Source organism: Neofelis nebulosa, chromosome 7, assembly GCF_028018385.1.
Source record: "Neofelis nebulosa isolate mNeoNeb1 chromosome 7, mNeoNeb1.pri, whole genome shotgun sequence".
Lineage (NCBI taxonomy): Eukaryota > Metazoa > Chordata > Mammalia > Carnivora > Felidae > Neofelis > Neofelis nebulosa.
The window spans coordinates 28,024,702-28,049,147 of record NC_080788.1 but is presented as its reverse complement, the minus strand read 5'-3'; the positions used below and the strand labels follow the sequence as shown (position 1 = coordinate 28,049,147).

Below are 24,446 nucleotides of genomic sequence, written 5' to 3'. Positions count from 1 at the left end.
CCCCCTATTGAGCCACAATCTTAAATCCTCTCCTATCTCTGCTTTTCTCTGATGGGTCTGGTTAGAGTTTTATTAATTTTTAAAAAAAAAATTTTTTTTTCAACGTTTTTTATTTATTTTTGGGACAGAGAGAGACAGAGCATGAACGGGGGAGGGGCAGAGAGAGAGGGAGACACAGAATCGGAAACAGGCTCCAGGCTCCGAGCCATCGGCCCAGAGCCTGACGCGGGGCTCGAACTCAAGGACCGCGAGATCGTGACCTGGCTGAAGTCGGACGCTTAACCGACTGCGCCACCCAGGCGCCCCAAGAGTTTTATTAATTTTATTGATCTCAGGAACTAGGTTCTGATTATATAGATTTTTCTCTAAATTTTTCTCTTTTAGTGATTTATACTCTGATATTTATTATCTTTTTACTCTGAGATTATTTACTCTTCTTTTTCTGGTTTCTTAAAGTAGAGGTTGAAGTTATTAATTTTATATATATCTTCTTTTCTAATATAGGTGTTCAGTGCTCTAAATTTCCTTCCAGGTACTACTTTAGTGACCTCCTACCAATTTTTGTATGTTTTGTTTCATTTCCATCCAGTTCAAATTACTTTCTAATTTCCCTTTTGATTTCTTTAATCCTTGGATATTTTAGAAGTGCTTATTTACCACATATTTGGAGAATTTCCAATTACCTAATTTAATTTAAGAGTGACCAGAGAATATACTTGGTAAAACTTGAATCTTTTTAAATTATTAAGATGGTTTTATGGCTAGAATGTCTAGCCTTGTAGATATTCTGTATGTACCAGAAGAGAGTATGTATTCTGCTGTTGTTGGGTGAAATTTTGTCAGTATGGTCAATTAGGTCAAGTTGGCTGATAAAATTATTCAAGTCTTCTATATTCTTGCTGATTTTATTTTTTTTAAATATTTTAAACCTTTATTTATTTTTGAGAGAGAGAGAGACAGAGTGCGAGTGGGGTAGGAACAGAGAGAGAGGGAGACAAAGAATCCGAAGCAGGCTCCAGACTCTGAGCTGTCAGCACAGAGCCCAACCTGGGACTCGAAATCATGAACCATGAGATCATGAATGGAGCCAAAGTCAGACATTTAACCAAGTGAGCCACCCAGGTGCCCCTATTCTTGCTGATTTTCTATCCATTTGTTCAATAAATTACTGGGAGATGAAAATAGAAATCTCTAATTATGATTGTGGATTTGCCTATTTCTCTTTACAGTTACGATTTTTGCTTTATATATTTCAAAATTCTGTTACTAGGGTACATAACATTTGGGATTATTTCCTCTTGAAGATTTTATCTTTATCATTATACCTTTACCTTTATCATTATAAAGTGAGCTCCCATATCTATATTCATATTCTTGCTCTGACATCTATTTTGTTGTTAATGTAGCAATTCCAGATTTCTCTTGGCTGGTTGTAGGGTAGTATATCTTTTCCATTCTCTTATCTCTATATTTAAAGTGAATTTCTTGGAAGTGGCTAACAGTTGGGTCTTGCTTTTTTTATCCAATTCCTGATAATCTCTCTTTTAATTGGTACGTTTAGATTATATTTAACATGATTAATAATATGATTAAAGTGTATCATCATGTTATTTTCTATTTGTGCCTTCTCTTCTTTATCCTTTCCCATTCATTTTATGCTTTATTTTGAATTGATCGAATATTTAAAAATATTTCATTTTATCTTTTCTTTTTGCTGTTACATTTTTGGCTATAGTTGTGTTTTGTGAATTTAGTGATAGTTATACTACTAACTTCAAGTGATACTGCTTAACATAAACTATAAGAAACTATAAGAAAATTACAGTAGTATAATTCCATTTCTCAACTCCTGGCCTTGGCATCTTCCCCTGAAACTCAGAACTTGGAGCTGGATGACCCTCCTCTAGGCATTCTGGCACTCCCCACATCCTGTGAGAGAGCACATCCCACATGGTAATGTCTTCACCTTTTTGTATCATGTATATGGTAACCCCAAGTAATGCTATAAGAGGTTGGTTGAAAAGCTCAGGAACATAGGGACAGGAGGTAATCAGAGAGGTGGAGATTAGACATCTGATGATATCTCCTGGTCAGGGGCCAGCGTGGAAAAGGTAAGAGCTTATATAGCGGGTCAGAGCTCACAAAAGCACTTGCCATTTGAGGATCTAGAGTCTTTCCTGTAGACCTTTGGCTTTATTCTGCAAGCCATGGTAAACCAATTTGAAAGAAGGAATCTATCTGTCTGTCTGTGTATTTGCTACCCTATCTTTCTAGATAGATCAGCCTAGATATATTTATCTTCCTAGAAGATAGGTAAATATAAAGGTAGATAAAGTGTCTTCTTTCTATATATCTATCTATATAACTGTATCTGTCTATATATATATATCTATCTATAAAATAGAATAAGCAGTGTTTTATGACTAACCGTGGGTGGATTGGTAGGAAGTGACTCCAGTTAGAGGTTACTGAGGAGGAATCAGAGTCAGTAAGTGTGAGGAGATGAGGCCTGGACAAACTGATGACCTGAGACAGGAGCAAGTGGAGGGTTGACCTGAGACAGGAACAAGAACTATACCAGTATATCCTTAACTGTTTTTGTGGCCCAGTACTGCCCTAGTTCATGTTTACTTATGACATATCTTCTATCTCTTTCTAACTTGTTGGAGACCAATCCTGTAACTTATTAATTTTTATCCTTTAGCATCTAGCATGGTATCTGACATGCCCAATAATGTCAGTGTAGAAATAGTGAAGAATGGCATTGATAAGACCAAAATGACATTTCAGGCTCACATACCTGGAAGATGAATGATGTCATATAAAAACTAAGAAAGTGAGAGGAGAGAGAGTTTTGTGGAGGGAAGATGGAATGTTTACCTGTGAACCTGACAGCACAAGATGCAGAGGGCAATTTCAAGTAGCCCATTGAAACCATAGTCTTAGAGCTTAGCAGAGAAGAGAGGGTGTGGAGATGGCAGAAGAGGTGTGGAGGAAGCCTGAGAACTGAGGAGCAAATGCACTTGGGTTCTCGGTACAGGCAGTGAGCTTCCTTTCCCTGGGCAAAATCTCTCAACTAAATTCCCTGATAAGTGATGATGTATTTCATTCCAAAATGATGAAAACAAAAGTACACTACCTAAGGATTCATGCATGGGGATTATCTGGGGAGAATAGCTCCTCCTGTTTGATTTGATACATTACAAGGCAACTAGGCTCTAGGTGTACACAAAGCGGCTGAGGCTGCGTCTGGAAAGGACACCTGCAGAAAGGAGCCCTGGGGACCTGGAAGGCCAGTTTCATGGATGCAGCAGTGACTCCCAGGCTCTGCTTCTCCACACATCGATGGGGAGAGGCCTCCCAGCCTTCATTGCATGGACTAGCCTCAGAGACTAGCCATGCTCTTGTTTAGCTCTTTAAAGTTGATCCACTTGGGAAAGTGACCATCACCTATGCCTTGAAAGACAGGCTGGAAAGTCTCTGTACTTTATGGATGGGCTTTGAATGATATCTTCTGTGTAATGTGGTTCACAGTATTGGACGAAACACCTACACTGAAGCCTCTGCATGACCTCATCTCTCCTTTCCTGTCCCTGTGTGATATTTTTGTGCTCAGTCATTCAGAAGTCTAGTTTATTCGATTTTCTCCTCCTCCTCCTGTTCCTCCTTTTAATGTTATCATAACCTCATAGGTTGTTTAATGAGATATGAGGCTCTCTGAAAGGAAATTATAGATATGTTTCTCTGAAGAAGATTTTGAATTATACCCAAGTTTATTTATTTTTTATTTTGGCAAACTACAAAGTGTCAATATGAACTGATGAAAACACATTACATAGCTTACTTCCAAAGAGTTGTCATCTTTGTAAGGCTAGGTCTTTAGAGAAAAGCGTGTGTTAACTGAAATAGTTTTAGTGCCCCTATTCTCTCCCACTTCTCTTTTCTGAATCTTGATGCAATTTGCAATAGCTCTGCCACATAGTAGGTAATCAACTCTTGTGTACTGAATAGAGGGGGCTTAAACAGTGGTGTTTTCCTAGTCACTAAACCACAAGTACGTGCTACTTCTCAGTATTTAGATAATAGGCCTGCCTTGCCTCTGCTCTGAGCTAGACTCAGTGCTCTAGTCCTGCTTCAAAGGGTTCTGTCTTTCTCATCTTGAATTCTTGTGATATGAGGTATAGTACATTGCACATAAGAGGTGATTGATGAAAATACTGTTCTTCCTTATATTTTTTGGTGGATATTTGGAGAAATTTCTGTAGCACCTTTAACTGTAAAATAGAGGTTAAGTATAAATTTTCATAAAAGATTTTGATATTTTAGGAGCCAATGAATTGACAATTCATTCCTCTTTTCTATACCAGAAGATGTCTGAAATGATGAGTAAAATTTGCCTCATTCTATTAATTTGTGCATTACATAAGTTTGTCTATGTTTCTCTCACTTGTGTTCTTTCACAGATGCAAGCTCAGCTTGGAGGCCTGGTCAGGAGGCAGGGCATTCACTACCTCCTGCTCTTGTCAGATGCCTTCCTGCTGAGAACTACACTTGTATCTTCCATGTTCACTAGATCTACTTCAATGATTAGACAGTGTCTGGATTTTGGCTGAGAGATCCAAACTCCTGGCTGTAAGAAGTAATTCCCTGGGAGGGGAAAAGTTTGTTGGGTGATAGCATTGATGTGTATATTCAAGAATTTATTTCTCACCAAAATCACATTACTTTGCATCCATGGCAATTTTTTAATGTGGGCTTTGTCTCCTGGTTCTATTACAATAACACGAATGCTAAGTCACTGCTTTGGTTTGGTTCTTGGTTATTTGTGTATCATCAGGTATATGTTTCGTAGTCTTGGAAGGTTGTGAGGGGAGTAGGTGCCTGCTGATGTCTGAGGTGGTGGGACACTCAAGCCTTGGCTTTTCTTTCCTGCAGAACTGAAGCACGAGATCCACGTTTGGCGCCTGACTGCGCAGCGCATCAGCCCGGCCAGCCGAGAGGAAACAGCAGTTCGGGGCCTGCTCCTGGGGAAGGTGCAGGCACTGGAGCACCTGCTGGCCCGAAGGCTGCATACCTTTCACAGGTACCAAGCCAGGACCCTGCTTGGGCTACTCTTGGTTTATAGCAGTGGCTCTCAATTTTACCAGTTGTGCTCAATGGTTGAATTGTATCAATAACCTATTTACTACCACCCCCCATGGTGTCTAAATGTCAATGTACAAGTCAAGTAAGTTAAAATGATGCTTCTTCAGAGTACTTCATGGTACTACAAAATAGTAACACTAGCTTCATGCCAATGAAGCTGTGTAAGTCTCTTGTGGCACATTATTTTGTCTACCCTCACTTAGATCTCTGGAATATGTTCTGGTACCAGCCCCAGTTTAAGGATGACATAACTGAAGCTCAGAGAATTTGAGCAACTTGTCCAGGGTTCTACAGCTAGGAAAGAGTGACAGTGGGGATTAAATCCACACTCAAGCACTGCCTGTCACACCTTCACACATAACACTTGTTCTATAACAAGAATCAAAAACAATTAATATAACAAAGAAATTAACAAAATACTCTCCCAGTAGTTGATTTTCAGGGACTCAAAGAATAGTTAAGTCCTACTCAATTCATTTCCTGTCATTTGCTTTTAATCAAAGCTGAGATGTAAAAGGTAAAAATGAAGGGATGAATTTTTCCTCCAACTCTGATGAGGTGCTGAGTTCCAACCTGTCTTCACTTTGGGAGAGCTGATAGGAGAAGCAGGAGCATATCTACCCTTCAGGGACATTGAATCATTACTGCCACAGAGCTGGGAGCTGGGCTAGAATGAGGGGTCTGTCAAGGCAAGGAAATGCGAATCCCTGTGAATGTAGTGTGAATGATCTTACATGTTGAAGTTTGCTGAAAGCAGCCCTGTATTCCTGGGCTGAGGACAGAAGCTGGGTGTGGTGACTGTGCTGACCCTTGAGGGTCATCCAGTATGGTCTTGAAGCCTGTTATTTTAATAGGGCCAGGGGGAAGGCTACAGGGAATGTGTGGAATCTTATCTCTCCAGCAAAGTGCTGTCTCAGCTCCATCCTAGCCTAGGACCAACCTCCACCAGATGGTGCTTGGGAAGCAGGACCTCATGTCCTGAGGCTCCAGGAGGGTCCTGAATTGCAGGCTGGGGACCAACTTCCACCACAGGCATAGATCTTAAAAGGAGAAACTTTGTAAATGAAAGATGCTGGCTCTGCAGATTTTGTTTGTATGTATTATTTTAAAAAATTGTCTTCAGGATTTGCCTGCGTCTGCTGTGATTTCCTTTAGGGTCTGTTCTGGCTGTGTAGTCAGCCTCTTTTGATACTTGTGGCATATAAGTGCTCATAAAACTAAATTCTCCACAGTATAGCTCTATTTTCCTAGTTAGTAGGGAAGAAAATAAAGCAGAAATCGTGGACTGTTAGGAAAGGTTAAAAGCGAAAGGCATGTTGGAACAAATGAGGGTGACTGAATCAGATCAGAGGTTCCCATGACCAGAGGAGGGAGAAGGACACATAAGTTCTTTAAAATTGATTTCCATTGATAAAAATCACCACTAAAGCAAGTGGAATTTCTTTAATGTTTTTTCCTTTAATAAGTTTGGTTGTCAATATAAAATAACTTCATTTTGAAAAAAAGTATAGGAAAATAGAAAGTAAAAAGAGAAAAACAAAAGTATCTTACTGTCATCCCCCTCGTTCACATTTTGGTCAGTATTATTCTGACATTCCTTGTGCTCATGCTCACACATACACATGCTTGCACACTTGCTTCATTAACATTCCATTCATTTCCTGTATTACTTTTCTTCGGAAATACAGAAATATCTTTTCCAATCCATAAACCCAAGTTCACTGGTCACCTTCAATGACTAGGTGTGCCCAGTATGTGGCCAAATCAGGCATCACTTAGTGCCTGGTATCTAGGCCAAAGGTCCATGCTAAACATGCGCTGACTGCTGCCTTGCTGATCTCACTGCTCGGTAGCTCCAGGAAAATAATGAGACTGCCTTTTTCTCTTTTAGACAAATCTCACAGGAAGATAAAAATTGGGAGACCAATATCCAGGAACTCCAGAAAAAGGTACTGTGGTTTATTCTCTCAGGGATTTCTGAATCACCTCTTGCTTCACAAAAGTTAAGACTGAAAGTAATTTCTCTTTTTATTCCTATAGTTGTACACAAGACATGAGTTATTTCTAGGAATAAATGGGAAAAATCATTTTCCAGGCATGATAGGTCTATTTTGTCCTGAAATGGAAAAGTTAAAATTTTTTTTTTCAACGTTTTTTTTTTTATTTTTATTTTTGGGACAGAGAGAGACAGAGCATGAACGGGGGAGGGGCAGAGAGAGAGGGAGACACAGAATCGGAAACAGGCTCCAGGCTCCGAGCCATCAGCCCAGAGCCTGACGCGGGGCTCTAACTCACGGACTGCGAGATCGTGACCTGGCTGAAGTCGGACGCTTAACCGACTGCGCCATCCAGGCGCCCCAGAAAAGTTAAAATTTTTAAATACCCTTTGAGATAGAGTGGCCCTTTCTTTTCTTTTTTTTTTTTTCAACGTTTTTTATTTATTTTTGGGACAGAGAGAGACATAGCATGAACGGGGGAGGGGCAGAGAGAGAGGGAGACACAGAATCGGAAACAGGCTCCAGGCTCTGAGCCATCAGCCCAGAGCCTGACGCGGGGCTCAAACTCACGGACCGTGAGATCGTGACCTGGCTGAAGTCGGACGCTTAACCGACTGCGCCACCCAGGCGCCCCTAGAGTGGCCCTTTCTATGGTTAATTCAGCTGCAGAGAAAGTTGGCTGGGTGCCTGAGGTTCTTGCAGCTCTTCCTGATCCTAAAAGGCAGGTCTTATGGTTCCCACTGCGTGGATGAGGAGATTGAGGCAGAAACAGATGAGGCATGCAGTGTGAGATGGAACAGCTTTAGGGACAGAGATGGAGTGTGTGGTGTACATTCTCTCATATGGCTCTGACTTCTGGTGGGCTGTAACTTTTGAGTTCTGTTGATAATTTTCCTGCTTTAATGGACCTTTTTTTATTTTTTTTAAAAATTTTTTTTCAACATTTTTTATTTATTTTTGGGACAGAGAGAGACAGAGCATGAACGGGGGAGGGGCAGAGAGAGAGGGAGACACAGAATCGGAAACAGGCTCCAGGCTCCGAGCCATCGGCCCAGAGCCTGACGCGGGGCTCGAACTCACGGACCGCGAGATCGTGACCTGGCTGAAGTCGGACGCTTAACCGACTGCGCCACCCAGGCGCCCCTAATGGACCTTTTTTTAGCCTGAGAACACAGTGCCCCTCTCCTAGCTGAGAGAACTCTGCTCCAGATATGCTGGGAGACATTATATCTTTGTGAAATCTCAAATCCATGTAGTTTCTTTCCTAGGGAGAGATTGATTACCCATTTTCTTATTATGATAGGAACATTTTGTCCCTTTATAAAGAAATTTAGGTATGGTGGTCCTGATGGGTAATGTGTCCTTTGGGTCTCTCTTCCCAATCTCTGCACCACTGAGATGGTTGGGGTTAGGAAAGGAGGGTGTAGCTATGACACTTTTCTGGGCCCCAGGTTTATGCAGATCCTGCTTACTTTGCTAGACCATGTAGTTGCTGGCTGTGAATTAGGGAAAAGATTGTGTATCTCTCTGTGTACGAGGTGGATGAGGATTGAAGAGAAGTGGAAGGGAAAAACAAGGAGCTTGTATTAAATGAAAGAGTTCTTACTGTGATAGCTCCAGAAAGGCAAAGGGAGAAAATTTGACAGACACTCAAAATAACAGATAGGAATACATTTTGGATCATTTCCGCTTACGCCAGCAAAGTGATGCTGGAATGTTCTTTGATCTTCCTGCTCCCTCCATTCCCAATCCTAGAACTGCCCATGGTAATGCCTACATTCTATGATTAACATGGCTGCATGGAGGGTTTATAGTGCCTCCCCTTACAACAAGTGAGGGGCCATGCCCTTTTCCTCCTAATTCACCATCATAGACTCATCTAGCCAAACTGGCCTTCCTTGGAAGTGGGAAGGAGAAGATGAGTAGGGGCCAGTTGAGCCACAAGCTTTGGCAGTAGGTGGGGAAGGAAGAGATAATCAGGAGGTGGCCCACATGATTCGTGAGTAGGGGGCTAGGGACTGCAGACAGAGCCAGTGTAACATGTAAGAATATGCTTGTAGTTTTTATGACAGCAACTTTAACTGTATGAGTAGAGAAATCCAGAGAGAACATCTATACCTATGCACACATCTGTCTCCATATCTCTATACCTATACCTGTATCATCTTTCTGTACCTCTATCTCTATCCATATGCATACCCATAAATATCTGTCGCTGTCTCTCCCTTTCTATCCATATATACACATCCATGTCTATATCTATCTAATTCTATATATACATAGACAGATGTGCTGGCAGGACCATACTTAAGAAAGGACATGGCATAGTTGTCAGTTCACATGGTAGAGCATGATTCACATAGGGGCCTGTTTGGGTAGGGAATGATGACCCAGGGCTCATCTGTGCCAGTTTTCCTGGATTTCTCTCCTTTCCCCAACTCCACACAGCTGTGGCCTTTGGGGCACAGCACCCTCTGGGGACCTCACCCCATCTTACTCTGAGACTCAGGCCCACTTAAAGGAGGTATAGTACTTTCATTAACCGTTTAAGGTTAATGAAGGTACTATAGAGTTTTCTGGCACCTCCCGTCACCCCTGAACGACTCCACAGGCTACCAATGATGTTATCTTGATGGCTATGAGACTGCCAGTGTCTTCCAGAGTCCCTGAGAACATGAAAGGATATAGTAGGAGCCTTCAGCAGGAGTCATATACTGCATGAATATGTTAACCTCGGTGCCACCATGAACAGGGATTTGTGTAATAGGAGGAAAGTTGAATTAAAAGGATGTGAGCATGTAGCACCTGTGGAAATGTGTGGCCAGGTCCTTGGAAGTTACATGTTGTTTCCCCAGTGGTTTTGCCAACATCTAACCTAATTCTTGTGGTGTATCTGGGAGCACTTTCTGCATCATATTGATAAGCTATTTAGTCAGGTGTTTTATAAAAGGATTGTCCTATGCTTTAAATTTATTGTGTTTACTTTTTAATAAAGGTTTTGAATGCTGTAATTCCAAATATGTAGTTTTATTTATAACGCATCACCTTATCATCTTCTTTGAAGTTCAAGATGTTGTATTTTTCATCTTAAGGAGAAAGTTGTAATGATTCAAGTCATGTAGGATGATGGACACATTGCAGGAAACAGAAGATTGTACCCAGTAAATGAGTTGTGTTTTTCTCTCTTACAGCACAGGATATCAGACAGGATTCTGCTCACCAAATGCCTGATGGTGTTGGGATTTGTTATTTTCATGTTTTTTCTCAATTCATTTGTTCCTGGTGTTCATCTTGATCTTGGTGAGTCTAATTTTTTGTTACCTTTTGTCTATAGGCTTTGCAATTGCTATCACAGTCTGGAAGGGAAGATTTCAAAGCTTGTTCCCAGACATTGGTCATGAGGGTGAGATGGAGGGTGGCCATCTTTGATGGAAAAAAGGAAACCTTTATCCACTACCTTTCCTTTTGTTTTCTGGAAGAAAGGGAGAGGGAGAGGGAGAGGGAGAGAGAGATTCCTCTCCAGCCCCTAGTGTCTTAGTGCATGGGTCCTTGGCCCCTCCAGGGTTTAACATTAGAAGAAATATGGAGTAGATATTATCATCTCTCTCATACTTGATAACCAGATCTTTAAACTGTTGCTTGAGAAGCACTTCAGAAGAGATGGGAGGTCACATCAACAAGGTCAGAGTCCTACAGTTTGTGCAACTTGACATGAGGATTAGATGAGCACTGAAAGGGCCAGAGGAGTGCAAAAGGTCTTTACAACCCCCTGTTCCCTATGGTGCCTCTGTTTTCCCCACACAGCAGAACCTGTTCTCCTACCCTTTCCTGTATGTTGCTTGCTTTCACAGTGCTGTGACTCTCCCTTTCCATTTCTCAAGCCCTGTGTCAAGGTTGTAGGGCCTGTTCCCACTTGAGACATGACTGTCTTGAAAATTGAACTCACAAGATATCTTGTTAACTCTGGCATCTTTCCACTCTTCATCAATATTTTCCACATTCCTTAGGTTTTTTTTTTTCTGATTTAACAGTTCTCTCTATTGGTGTTATTACTTAAAACAAAACAAAACAAAACTCAAACCACTTCCAAAATGTACTTCATGGTAGGGAACTTTAGAAGAAGGTGGCGTAGGAGGACACTGGGCTCACCTTGTCCTGCTGATCACTTAGATTCCACCCACACCTGCCTAGATAACCCAGAACAATGCTAGAAGACTAGCAGAACAGACTCTCTGGAGCCAAGCATAGACAAGAGGCCCACGGAAGAGGGTAGGAAGGGTAGAGAGGTGGTGTGTGCTACATGGACTGACAAGAGGGAGCTGGGGTGGTGGAGGGGCAGCCCACCTGGCAAGGTGGAATCCCCAAGTCTGGCTTGCAAAAGTGGAGGGTCTGGACTGCATGAATTCTGACAGCCAGAGGGACTTAAATCTGGAATGTTATAAGTCAACAGCTCTGCTTGGAGAGCGGGAGGGCAAGAGGACACCAGGAGGGAGAGGTGTTGAACCCTGGAAGACAGAGCTCAGCTCAACAGGGAACAAAGGTGTGAACCAGTGCCATCTCCCTCTCCATCCCCCAGCCAAAAACCCAAAGGGAACCTGTTCACCGAATGGGCACGGGTCGGCGCCTCTCCTGGTGCTGCAGGGCCCCTCCTGCAGGGAACCACCAAAGGCAAACCGAGCTGATCCTGCCCCTCCCATCCCTGTGCACCTTGTGGATCCACCACAGCTAATATGCCAGATCCCATCAAAGCAACACCACAAGCCTGGCAGTGTGCAAGAGGCCCAGACAGGGGCCACACCACTCCACAGTGAGTCCTGCCCCTAGGAGATGGGAAGTTAAGGTACACACCAGTCTGACTGTGGCCCAGCAGTGGGCTGGTGACAGACATCAGGTGTGACTATGGCCCTGCTGACCAACACAAGTTACTCCAGACAGCACAGGGGAAGTGCCCTGCAGTTTTATGCCACCCCAGGGACTATCCACAATGATGAAATGGAAGAATTCTCCTCAAAAGAAACTCCAGGAAGTAGCGACAGCTAACGAATGGATCCAAAACGATTTAAGCAATATAATGGAACAAGAATTTAGAATAATAGTCATAATATTAATTGCTGGGCTTGAAAAGAGTATAGATGACAGCAGAGAATCTCTTGCTACAGAGATCAAGGGACTAAGAAATAGTATCGTAAAAATGATATAAATGAGGTGCAAAATAAAATGGAGGTGACCACAGATCGGATTGAAGAGGCAGAGGAGAGAATAAGTGAATTAGAAGATAAAATTATGGAAAAAGAGGAAGCTGAGAAAGAGAGATTAAAAAATCCAGGAGTATGAGGGGGAGAATTAGGGAACCAAGTGGTGCAATCAAATGCAACAATATCCATATAATAGGAATTCTAGAAGAGGAAGAGAGAGAGAGAGAAGGGCTGAAGGTGTACTTGAACAAATCATGGCTGAGAACACTCCTGATCTGGGGAAGGAAAAAGGCATTGAAATCCAAGAGTCACAGAGAACTCCCTTCAGACATAACTTGAAATGATCTTCTGCACAACATATCATAGTGAAACTGGCAAAATACAAGGATAAAGAGAAAATTCTGAAAGCAGCTAGGGATAAACATGCTCTAACATATAAAGGGAGACTGATAAGACTAGTGGCAGACCGATCTACTGAAACTTGGCAGGCCAGAAAGGAATGGCAGGAAATCTTCAATGTGTTGAATAGGAAAAATATGCAGCCGAGAATCCTTTATGCAGCAAGTCTGTCATTTAGAATAGAAGGAGAGATAAAGGTCTTCCCAAACAAACAACAACTGAAGGAATTCATCACCACTAAACCAGCCCTACAAGACATCCTAGGGGGGATTCTGTGAGTGAAATGTTGCAAGGACCACAAAGTACCACAGGCATCACTACAAGCATGAAATCTACAGACATCACAATGACTCTAAACCCATATCTTTCTATAATAACACTGAATGCAAATGGACTAAATGCTCCAACCAAAAGACATAGGGTATCAGAATGGATAAAAAACAAGACCCATCTATTTGCTGTCTACAAGAGACTCATTTTAGACCTGAAGACACCTGCAGATTGAAAGTGAACTATCTATCATGCTACTGGAAGTCAAAAGAAAGCTGGAGTAGCCATACTTATATCAGACAAACTAGACTTTAAATTAAAGGCTGTAAAAAGGGATGAAGAAGGGCATTATATAATAATTACAGGGTCTATTCATTAAGAAGAGCTAACAATTATAAATGTCTATGTGCCAAATACGGGAGCCCCCAAATATTTAAAACAATTACAAACATAAGCAAACTTCCTGATAAGAATGTGGTATTTGCAGGGAACTTTGATACTCCACTTACAGTAATGGATAGATCATTTAGTCACAGGATCAATAAAGAAACAAGGGCCCTGAATGATACATTGGATCAGATGGACTTGACAGATGTATTTAGAACTCTGCATCCCAAAGCAACAGAATATACTTTCTTCTCGAGTGCACATGGAACATTCTCCAAGAAAGATCACATACTGACTGGGTCACAAAACAGCCCTTCATAAGTATAAAAGAATTGAGATCATACCATGCACATGTTCAGACCACAATGCTATGAAGCTTGAAATCAACCACAGGAAAAAGTCTGGAAAACCTCCAAAAGCATGGAGGTTAAAGAACACCCTACTAAAGAATGAGTGGGTCAACCAGGCAATCAGAGAAGAAATTTAAAAAAAATATGGAAAGAAATGAAAATGAAAATACAACAATCCAAATGCTTTGGGATGCAGCAATAGCAGTCCTGAGAGGAAGATACATTGCAATCCAGCCTATCTCAAGAAACAAGAAAAATCCCAAATACAAAATCTAACAGCACACTTAAAGGAAATAGAAGCAGAACAGCAAAGACACCCTAAACCCAGCAGAATAAGAGAAATAATAAAGATCAGATCAGAAATAAACAATACAGAATCTAAAAACACAGTAGAGCAGATCAATGAAATCAAGAGTTGTTTTTTGGAAAAAATAAACAAAATTGACAAACCTCTAGCCAGGCTTCTCACAAAGAAAAGGGAGAGGACCCATCCAAATAGATAAAATCATGAATGAAAATGGAATTAGTACAACCAACCCCTCAGAAATACAAGCAATTGTCAGGGAATATAATGAAAAATTATATTCCAATAAACTGGACAACCTGGAAGAAATGGACACATTCCTAAACACCCACACACTTCCAAAACTCAATCAGGAGGAAATAGAAAACTTGAACAGACCCATAACCAGTGAAGAAATTGAATCAGTTATCAAAAATCTCCCAACAAATAACAGTCCAGGACCAGATGGCTTCCCTGGGGAATTCTACCAGACATTGAAAGCAGAGATAATACCTATCATTCTGAAGCTATTCCAAACAATAGAAAGGAAAGGAAAACTTCCAGACTCATTCTATGAAGCCAGTTACTTTGATTCCTAAACCAGACAGAGCCCCAGTAAAAAAAGAGAACTACAGGCCAATGTTCTTGATGAATATGGATGCAAAAATTCTCAATAAGATACTAGAAAATCGAATTCTACAGCTTATAAAAAGAATTATTCACCATGATCAAGTGGGACTCATTCCTGGGATGCAGGGCTTGCTCAATATTCACAAATCAATCAACGTGATAATTCACATTAATAAAAGAAAAGATAAGAACCATATGATCCTATCAATTGATGCAGAAAAAGCATTTGACAAAATTCAGCATCCTTTTTTAATAAAACCCTCGAGAAAGTCGGGATAGAAGGAACATACTTAAACATCATAAAAGCCATTTATGAAAAGCCCACAGCTAATATCATCCTCAATGGGGAAAAACTGAGAGCTTTTTCCCTGAGATCAGGAACACGACAGGGATGTCCACTCTCACCGCTTTTGTTTAACATAGTGTTGGAAGTTCTAGCATCAGCAATCAGACAACAAAAGGAAATCAAAGGCATCAAAATTGGCAAAGATGAAGTCAAGCTTTCACTTTTTGCAGATGACATGATATTATACATGGAACATCCAATAGCCTCCACCTAAAATCTGCTAGAACTGATACATGAATTCAGCAAAGTCGCAGGATACAAAATCAATGTACAGAAATCATTTGCATTCTTCTACACTAATAAAGAAGCAACAGAAAGACAAATAAAGAAACTGATCCCATTCGCAATTGCACCAAGAAGCATAAAATACCTCTGAACAAACCTAACCAAACATGTACAAGATCTGTATGCTGAAAACTATAGAAAGCTTATGAAGGAAATTGAAGAATCTACAAAGAAATGGAAAAACATTCCATGCTCATGGATTGGAAGAATAAATATTGTTAAAATGTCAATATTACCCGAAGCTATCTACACATTCAATGCAATCCCAATCAAAATTGCACCAGCATTCTTCTCGAAGCTGGAACAAGCAATCCTAAAGTTTGTATGGAACCAGAAAAGACCCCAAATAGCCAAAGTAATTTTGAAGAAGACCAAAGCAGGAAGCATCACAATCCCAGACTTTAGCCTCTACTACAAAGTTGCAGTCATCAAGACATCATGGTATTGGTACAAAAACAGACACATACACCAATGTAATAGAACCAAAACCCCAGAATTGGACCCACAAAAGTATGGCCAAGTAATCTTTGACAAAGCAGGAAAGAACATCCAATGGAAAAGAAGACAGTCTCTAACAAATGGTACTGGCAGAACTGGACAGCAACATACCGAAGGATGAAACTAGACTACTTTCTTACACCATTCACAAAAATAAACTCAAAATGGGTAGAGGACCTGAATGTGAGACAGGAAACCATCAAAACCCTAGAGGAGAAAGCAGGAAAAGACCTCTCTGACCTCAGCCACAGCAATTTCTTACTTGACACATCCCCAAAGGCAAGGGAATTAAAAGCAAAAATGAACTATTGGGACCTCATGAAGATAAAAATCTTCTGCGCTGCAAAGGAAACAATCAAGGAAACTAAAAGGCAACCAACGGAATGGGAAAAGATATTTGTAAATGACATATCGGACAAAGGGCTAGTATCCAAAATCTATAAAGAACTCACCAAACTCCACACCCGAAAAACAAATAATCCAGTGAAGAAATGGGCAGAAAACATGAATAGACACTTCTCTAATAAAAACAGGCACATGAAAAGATGCTCAACGTCACTCCTCATCAGGGAAATGCAAATCAAAACCACACTCAGATACCACCTCATGCCAGTCAGAGTGACTAAAATGAACAAATCAGGAGACTATAGATGCTGGAGAGGATGTGGAGAAACGGGAACCCTCTTGCACTGTTGGTGGGAATGCAAATTGGTGCAGCCACTCTGGAAAACAGTGTGGATGTTCCTCAAAAATTAAAAATAGATCTACCCTATGACCCAGCAGTAGCACTGCTAGGAATTTACCCACGGGATACAGGCATGCTGAAGCATCGGGGCACTTGTACCCCAATGTTTATAGTAACACTTTCAATAATAGCCAAATTATGGAAAGAGCCTAAATGTCCATCAACTGATGAATGGATAAAGAAATTGTGGTTTATATACACAATGGAATACTACTTGGCAATGAGAAAGAATGAAATCTGACCTTTTGTAGCAACGTGGATGGAACTGGAGAGTGTTATGTTAAGTGAAATAAGTCATAGAGAGAAAGACAGATACATATGTTTTCACTCTTATGTGGATCCTGAGAAACTTACCAGAAGACCATGGGGGAGGGGAAGAAGAAAAAAAGAAAGTTTAAGGAGGGAGGAGCTAAAGAGACTCTTAAAAACTGAGGACAAACTGAGGGTTGATGGGGTGTGGGAGGGAGGGTGGGTGATGGGTATTGAGGAGGGCACCTGTTGGGATGAATACTGGGTGTTATATGGAAACCAATTTGACAGTAAATTTCATATTTAAAAAAAACCAAAAAGCAAAATGTACTTCACATGAATTATAGATTTATGAGAAAGATAAATTTGAAGTCCTGTCAAAGAGTGTGTTCTTTAACCAAAAACTTTATTTATGGATTTCCTTCAAAGTAAGCTCTGTTAAGGTATTTTAAATATTTTTTTCATAAAAATTTGATTTACTGCAACATTTGAAGAAGATAACTTCTGTAGAAAGTAAAGCCTCTAACTTTGTAAATTAGTTGGATAATGTGAGCAAGCTTCAGTTATTCACACCATGGCATTGCTCCTTTGGTTCTAAGCTACCACTAGAAATCTTTAGATTATAACTTAATTTCCCTTTTCTGTCATGTGTAGAAAGACACATTGCTAGAGTCTTACACATAGAACATGATGTACATGCTTTTGACTGGATGTTCAACTTTATATCATGTGTTTACAGCCTCTGAGAATTTATTTCCTTAAATAATTTGAAAACCAATTTGCCAGGCAGCCTGGGCTAAGTTCCAAGTTGACAAGTGTTCTTTGTCCACACCTGAGAGTCAATCCACATAGAATCCTGATGTAATGAAGAATGCCAAAGCTATACTGGTAAAAATGTCATGAATTTTAATTGTATTTGGTGTATTACATTTAGAAATTATTGTTGTAATGTAGTTATTTTGAATTACACTGCATACATAATATAATTTTAATGCTAAAAGATGGTCATCACTGGCAATTAAGCAAATACAATAATGCTGGTGTTTGTGGGCAGAGGAGTTCCATTAAATAATTCTTGGGTGTTTGTTTTTTTTAATTTTTTTTTAATTCTTGGGTGTTTATAGAATATTTTGTTTCTATTTTTATTTGGGATCATACTTTAAAAGAACACAGCATGTATTTGAGAGAGTAAAAAATATATGGGAGTTTGCATACAATTTTGTTAGCATTTGGTAGTGATCATTGTATAAATAACAATATTTTTAAAATTTAAAATCACATCTTTAACTGTATGGACTTTTAAAAATCTTGATTACCATGAAACCTTTTAGCCTGAGAAGTCCATACTTTTTACTAAGATGTCACATCTCTTTTTGTGTGGTTGTTGTATCTATGATTGAGGGGCTTCTTTTTTGCTTTTAAGTCTTGTGTTTTGTTAGGATTGAACAAATGATTTTATCTGGGGATCCTGGAATACATAACTCCTATATTTGCTTTCATCATGACAGAAGACTTAGGTTGACTGGGAGAAAATTTCGATTAGTGTATATTTTAAATGGAGTACAGTATCCTTAGAATTACAGTAACTCTCCTGATGGGAACAGGAGCAAAATTGATACATGACCTTCCCAGGGCTTCAGCCAGTAGAGATGGGACCATTTATTTTTAGTGAATTACTGTTTTGAATGTGATGTGCTGTGTAAGTTGAGTATAAAATATTATGTCATATAACATGAAGTGATGTCACATCACACAATGTGCATCATGAAAAACAACATCATATAAAACAGCGTGATGTCATTTGATAAAGTGGTGTCATATATCACTGTGTACAATGTGACATCACATAATTAAAGTGTGGTATCATATATCAGATCATGCCATGTAATAAAACAGCATCATATAACATATTCCTTCATTTAAACATCATATCCTAAACACAACATTGACTCTCATTTTCTTTTTTTATTTTAATTTTAATTTTTTAAAGGTTTTTATTTAATTATTTTGAGATAGAAAGAGAGAGAGAAGGGGGAGGGGCACAGAGAGAGAGAGAGAGAGAGAGAGAGAGAGAGAGAGGATGCGGGGCTTGATCTCATGGAACCATTGAGACCATGACCTAAGCTGAAATCAAGTTGGATGCTTGAGCAACTGAGCCATCCACGTGCCCCTCATTTTATTTTTTAAGTTATCACAAAGAAAGACTGATTTTTCCTTTTGATATGAAGTTTTATGAATTTTAACAAAGATGCATATTTATGTAACCACCACTACAATTGGAATGCAGAAGAGTTTCATCACCCAAAAATACTTCAAAGTTACCCTTTTGTAGTCACCACCTGTCTTAATCCCAGCAACTCCTGATCTGTTTCCTATCACTATAATTTTGTCTTTTGGAGAATGTCATACATATGTAGTCAGAGTATATGCAATCTTTGAGATTTGCTTCTCTCACACAGTATAAAGCCTTTCAAATTCATCCAAGTTGCTGTGTGTACAGTAGTTCATTCTTTTTGTTGCTGACTAGTCTTCCATGGTATGGATATAGTTTGTTTATCCATTCACCCATTGAAGGACATTTGGATTATTTCCAGTTTTTGGTGATTGTGGTGAATGTGAGTAGACTACTCCAAATATTCATGTACATGACCTTGTGTCCACTTAAGTTTTCACTTCTCTTGGGTAAATTACCTAAGTGTGGGACTGCTGGGTCATATGATGAGTGTATATTCAGCTTTAAAAGAAACTGCTGCACCATTTTCTAGATTGGCTGTAGCACTTTGTGCTCTCACAGCAGTACATGGGATTTCCGACTTTTCCACATCCTCTAGTGTTTGACATGGTTAGACTCCCACCCCTGGAGTTCCACAATGCCTTATAGAAGCCTTAGATCTAGAACTCACATGTTATTCTAATCATTTGTTTGTGTCTCTGCCCCCGGGTTATCCTCTTTGCCCAAGCTAGACCCAAGGGCATGGTCCATGTCTGCTAAATTTTTCTCTCTTCAGTGCCTTGTATAAATGCCTGACACATTAATGGATATAAGATATAGGATTACATAATGTACGAACAAACTTCTTATTGATTAGTATAATTCCAACTTAATTATTTTAAGAATTTTAGATGTGGCTGACTTAACTTGGATTCTGTAAAGAGCAAAGCCTGGAGCAAAGGCTTGTGTGTGAGATTTTCACTGGGGAGTATGATTCCTGGGAAGAGAAGTGAAGGATAGGGAAACAGAGTAATGTCAGGCAAATGTGAAAAACACTACACTGTGGAAACATGGAAGCAGAGTTGTGAAGAGAGTGAGCCCAAACAAGGCTGCATCATCATCTGTCTACCAATGTGGGCCACTGGTTGCTCTATCCCATAGGATTGTCTAAGGAAAAGTATGAAATATGTCTCAGGTCTGTCTGTGGGGTTGTGTGGGAGAGTGGAGGCATTTACCTATTGGGTCCCATAACCCATTGGTCCAAGTTCCTCCCCACTGAATGCTATCTTGCAAATGTATACAGCTGGTACATGCACAAAGGTCAAGCAACAGAAAAGCTACAGTTGAGAAGTAAGTGCATGGGTTCAAAACAGACTATATCAGAGTGCATCTGTATGAGGGCACATCCACATAGAGCTGGCTACTGCCACAGGCTTCAAGTGAGAGACAGGAGAGCTTTGAGTATCCCAAGGGTGCAAGAAGTGCTACAATAATGAAGAAAGAAAAGGTACCTGTCCTTTTATGTGCATCTGGCAAATAGATAGTTCCCCTAAGTGCAAGGATCTTTATCTCACAACATATGCTAGAATTAACTCTAGTCTGCTCATTTGTTACACACAGGTCTACAGTCCCTACAGGAAATTCTTGGTATAAGATATGTTTCAAAATTCTGATATCTTTGTATGTTACAAAGATAATTCAGTGCACATACTGAATTATATATAATGTAACACCCCGAAGAGATTCAGGGCCAGTACCTTGTCATCTAAGAATTGGTATTTCTGGAGTGAAACATGAATATTTATACAAGGTGGGATAAATTAAGACCACAAATTGCCTCATTTCAGTTCAACTCAGATTTTATTAAATTTTGACATAAAACTTACAATAAAAATTTTTGCTCTTCTGAACTTTAGGATTTCATAATTGTAATTGATGAGGAAACTATAAGAGTCAGTGAGCCAGCTTCAAAATGTTGTCTTTGGACTTACAATTTATAACTTCATTAGCAGTTTTCTAGGTCTCCTTTGATGATTAGTTCAGGATGTCTCCCTAAGCTCTTTCACAATATGTTTGATTAGGTTTCAGTTCTGGAAATTTTTCTATAATTATTTCCCTGATTATGATTTTGAAATTGCCAGTGTTCTCACTGACCCTTGGTGTCCTATTGTTGAGCAATTTTATTGTCTTTGTTTAAGTATTTTTAGCTACCAATAAAGCAACCTACTTGTTCAGTCTTAAGCAAAATAAAGGATTATTGGAATCATACTGGGTTCACTGGCAGACTGCAGGGGATGATGGGTCCTGGGCAGGGGGCAGACTCAGGAAAAGAAAGACATCCTGACAAAGGGCATGTTCCTGTTTTCCACACACCCTTCATTCTCTACTCACAGCCTCATGCTTCTCCATACAACATTTTCTCATCTTTTTTCTGTTCACAGCAGAATAGAGATGATCTGATTTGTAGAATCTCACTTACAGAAACACAGAGAGAAAAGGCTATTTTGATTTCTAGATTCCCTGATGAAGAGTTTGATTGGCCCAGGTTCGCTTAGCTTTCTTTTCTAACCTAGAGATTATGAACAAGAGGACAGGGGCCACATGTTTTATACTGGAGTGGCTGGGGGTATAGTGCTTAGAGGAAGGATGGAGTCATTGTGAACTGGCCAGACATCTCCAAAACTTCCTAATTTGTTTCCCAGGTACTCTGATTTCTAGGAAGTAATTCATTTCAATTATATCATTCATGTATTAATTAAGTCATGCATTATGGCATTTGTACAACAAATGCAGGTAGTGGTTTAGGGGCTGGGTGTAAGGTGGTGAACAAAAATACTAAGTCACTGCTTTCATTGGTCTCTCATTCTGGAGCGGAGATGGGTCTATACTGATTTACATGAGGTGGAATGAGGGCTCCACAGCTAATTTAGACACAGATCTTTAGAGCTCTTATAGTCTGATGCAAAGGCAGACAAGTTTACAAAGTTATAAAGCCAAATATGATCACTTCCATAATCAAGGTACAGAGGAACTGCTATCAATGTCAAAATGAAAGAGAGATAGAAGTAGGAAGGGGTAAGGAAATGGAAGAAAAGGAGGAGGAAGAGGAGAAGAGGAGGAATAGGAGGAAGAAGAGGAAGAGGTGGAAGAGATCACATCCAATTGAAAAGGCAGGGGAAATGCCTCTTGGAGGAGGCAGCATTTGCCATGGACTTTGACAAAAGAGTATGATTCCAAAGGTTGGGGATGAGATTAAAAATTTCATCCAGATGGAACAAGTTGAGCAAATACAAGGAAGAAAGTGACCCTTGTAGAAATTCCAATCAAAAGCAGTAACAGTTGGTCCGCGGTGACCCATAGTATATGCCTGGCAACTGGATGATTGCGTCGCAAGAAATAGTTCAGCAGCACCTTCATGTTGAGCAGGTGGTTAAGAAATGTCATTGTTCTAAGTGAGCTCAGAAACTCAGCAGCCCATAGGATGGATCTGTTCTTTTTATGGCTGAGAGGATTTGACCAGGTTGTCTACTAGCCGACATGTTATCAAACCATAAACTTAGACTGGTAATGTGAAATTTTACATTATAACAAGGATACCAGTGTATTAGTTTAGTGTCCCCTGTTGAGGGGACAGTGTATCTGGGTCTTGGGGTTAGTCAAAAGATTTGAGTGTTTCATGGCATCATGCTGTGATGCCTGTGAGTGACATATGAGGAATTGAGCCTTTAAGTAAGTCACATGGTTACCTTGTCAGTGAGGGCTGAGATAATCTAGTTTTGAGGGTCTTCTCAGGACTCTGCTGCCTCAAAGAAAGGCTTTTTCTTCCTATGGCTTCAAAGTAGACCTAAGTGAATTGTGGCACTCATCTGGGTTGGAAGGATGGTTTGGGCTCAGACACAGTGAGGTGGGAGAAGGGGGAAAACAAATGGAGAAGACAGTGAGGACAGCTCCAGTGGCTGAGAAATTTAGGAAACCTGATCCATCACTATGAATGGAAATTGTTACATGCATTTTGTGTCAACCTGATAATAAAAATATTTAAGTCCCTAGATAGATCCTTCCTAGTTTTTATTAAGTATTCATCTTAAATGAAAGTAATTATCAATGTGATAATTTGGAATGATTATAAATAGAACAAATAAGTCTTAGCTTTTAAAAATCAGAGTAAAGTACCTATTTTCCTTATTAATCTCAACATGGGTATAATTACTACATTCCCCATTACACTGAAGAAATGAAATCATGAGAGAGAGAGAGAGAGAGAGAGAGAGAGAGAGAGAGAGAGAGAGGAAGAGGAGGAGGAAAAAGGAGGTAAGAAGAGGGAGAAGGAGAGAGACAGAGAATGGCTTAGATTTTTTAAATTAAGATATGGAAATCACTACCATAAATTTCACATTTGTGTATAATTCAGTGTTTTTTTAATATATTCACAAAGTTGTACAACCACTGCCACCATCAAATTCCAGGACATTTTCCTCACCCTCAGATAACCTCACACCGATTAGCAGTCACCATTTCTCCTCACATTGCACCCTACACCTCCCTCCAATCCCTGACAACTGATAATCCTACTTTCTGACTGTATGGACTTGCCTATTCTGGACATCTTGTATAAATGGAATTATTCAACGTGTGGTCTTTTGTGTCTTAGCATAATGATTTAAAGATTCATCCATGTGGCAACATGTTTTAATACTTCATTACATTTTATATATGGCTGAATAATATTCCATTTTCTAAGCTGTACCATAATTTATCTGTTAATTGACTGATGGACATTTTGTTTTTTCCAATTTTTGGTTATATGAATAATGATGCTATGAACATTTGTGTATGAGTTTTTGTGTGGACATATGTTTTAAGTTCTCTTGGATGTATACCTACGAATGGTATACACTACACTTTACCTGTTTTTTAAACTGGCTTGTCTTGTTGAACTATAAAGTTCTTCATATAGTCCAGATACTAGTCCCTCATCAGATATGTGATTAGTAAACACTTTCTTGTATTTTGTGGATTTTCTTTTTGCTTTTCTTGATGGTGTCCTTTGAAACACAAAAGGTTTTTATTGTGATGAAGTCCAATTTATCTGTTTGTTTCTTTTTTTCCTTGTGCTTTTAGGGTTATATCTAACAAACCATTGCCTAATCCAAGGTCATGAAGATATGTACCTCTGCTTTCTTTTAGTGTTTTATAATTTTATTTCTTCCAGTTAGGAAGATCCATTATTTTTATATATGTTATGAGGAGTGGTCTTTTCTATATAGGAAGTGGTTTAATTACTAATACAATCTTTGTTTTTTTTTTTTTAAACCTTTTCCCTCAGTTTTATTGGGAAATAATTGGCACATTGCTGTATAAGTTTAGGGCATACAGCATGATGGTTTGACTTACATGTATTGTGAAAAGATTACCACAGTAGGTTCAGCTAATATTTATTTTCTCTTATAGATAC

General features: G+C 39.6%; 1 protein-coding gene across 1 annotated transcript in view; it reads left to right on the top strand.

Moving 5' to 3' along the window:
- The window catches only part of OCA2 (OCA2 melanosomal transmembrane protein), a 483,960-nt gene that overhangs the window by 197,871 nt on the left and 261,643 nt on the right, over positions 1-24,446 (top strand). Inside the window, exons 16-18 of the mRNA XM_058736912.1 lie at positions 4,936-5,083; positions 7,037-7,094; positions 10,334-10,442. Of these exons, the coding sequence (XP_058592895.1) occupies positions 4,936-5,083; positions 7,037-7,094; positions 10,334-10,442 (315 nt within the window). The remainder of the gene's footprint in view (positions 1-4,935; positions 5,084-7,036; positions 7,095-10,333; positions 10,443-24,446) is intronic.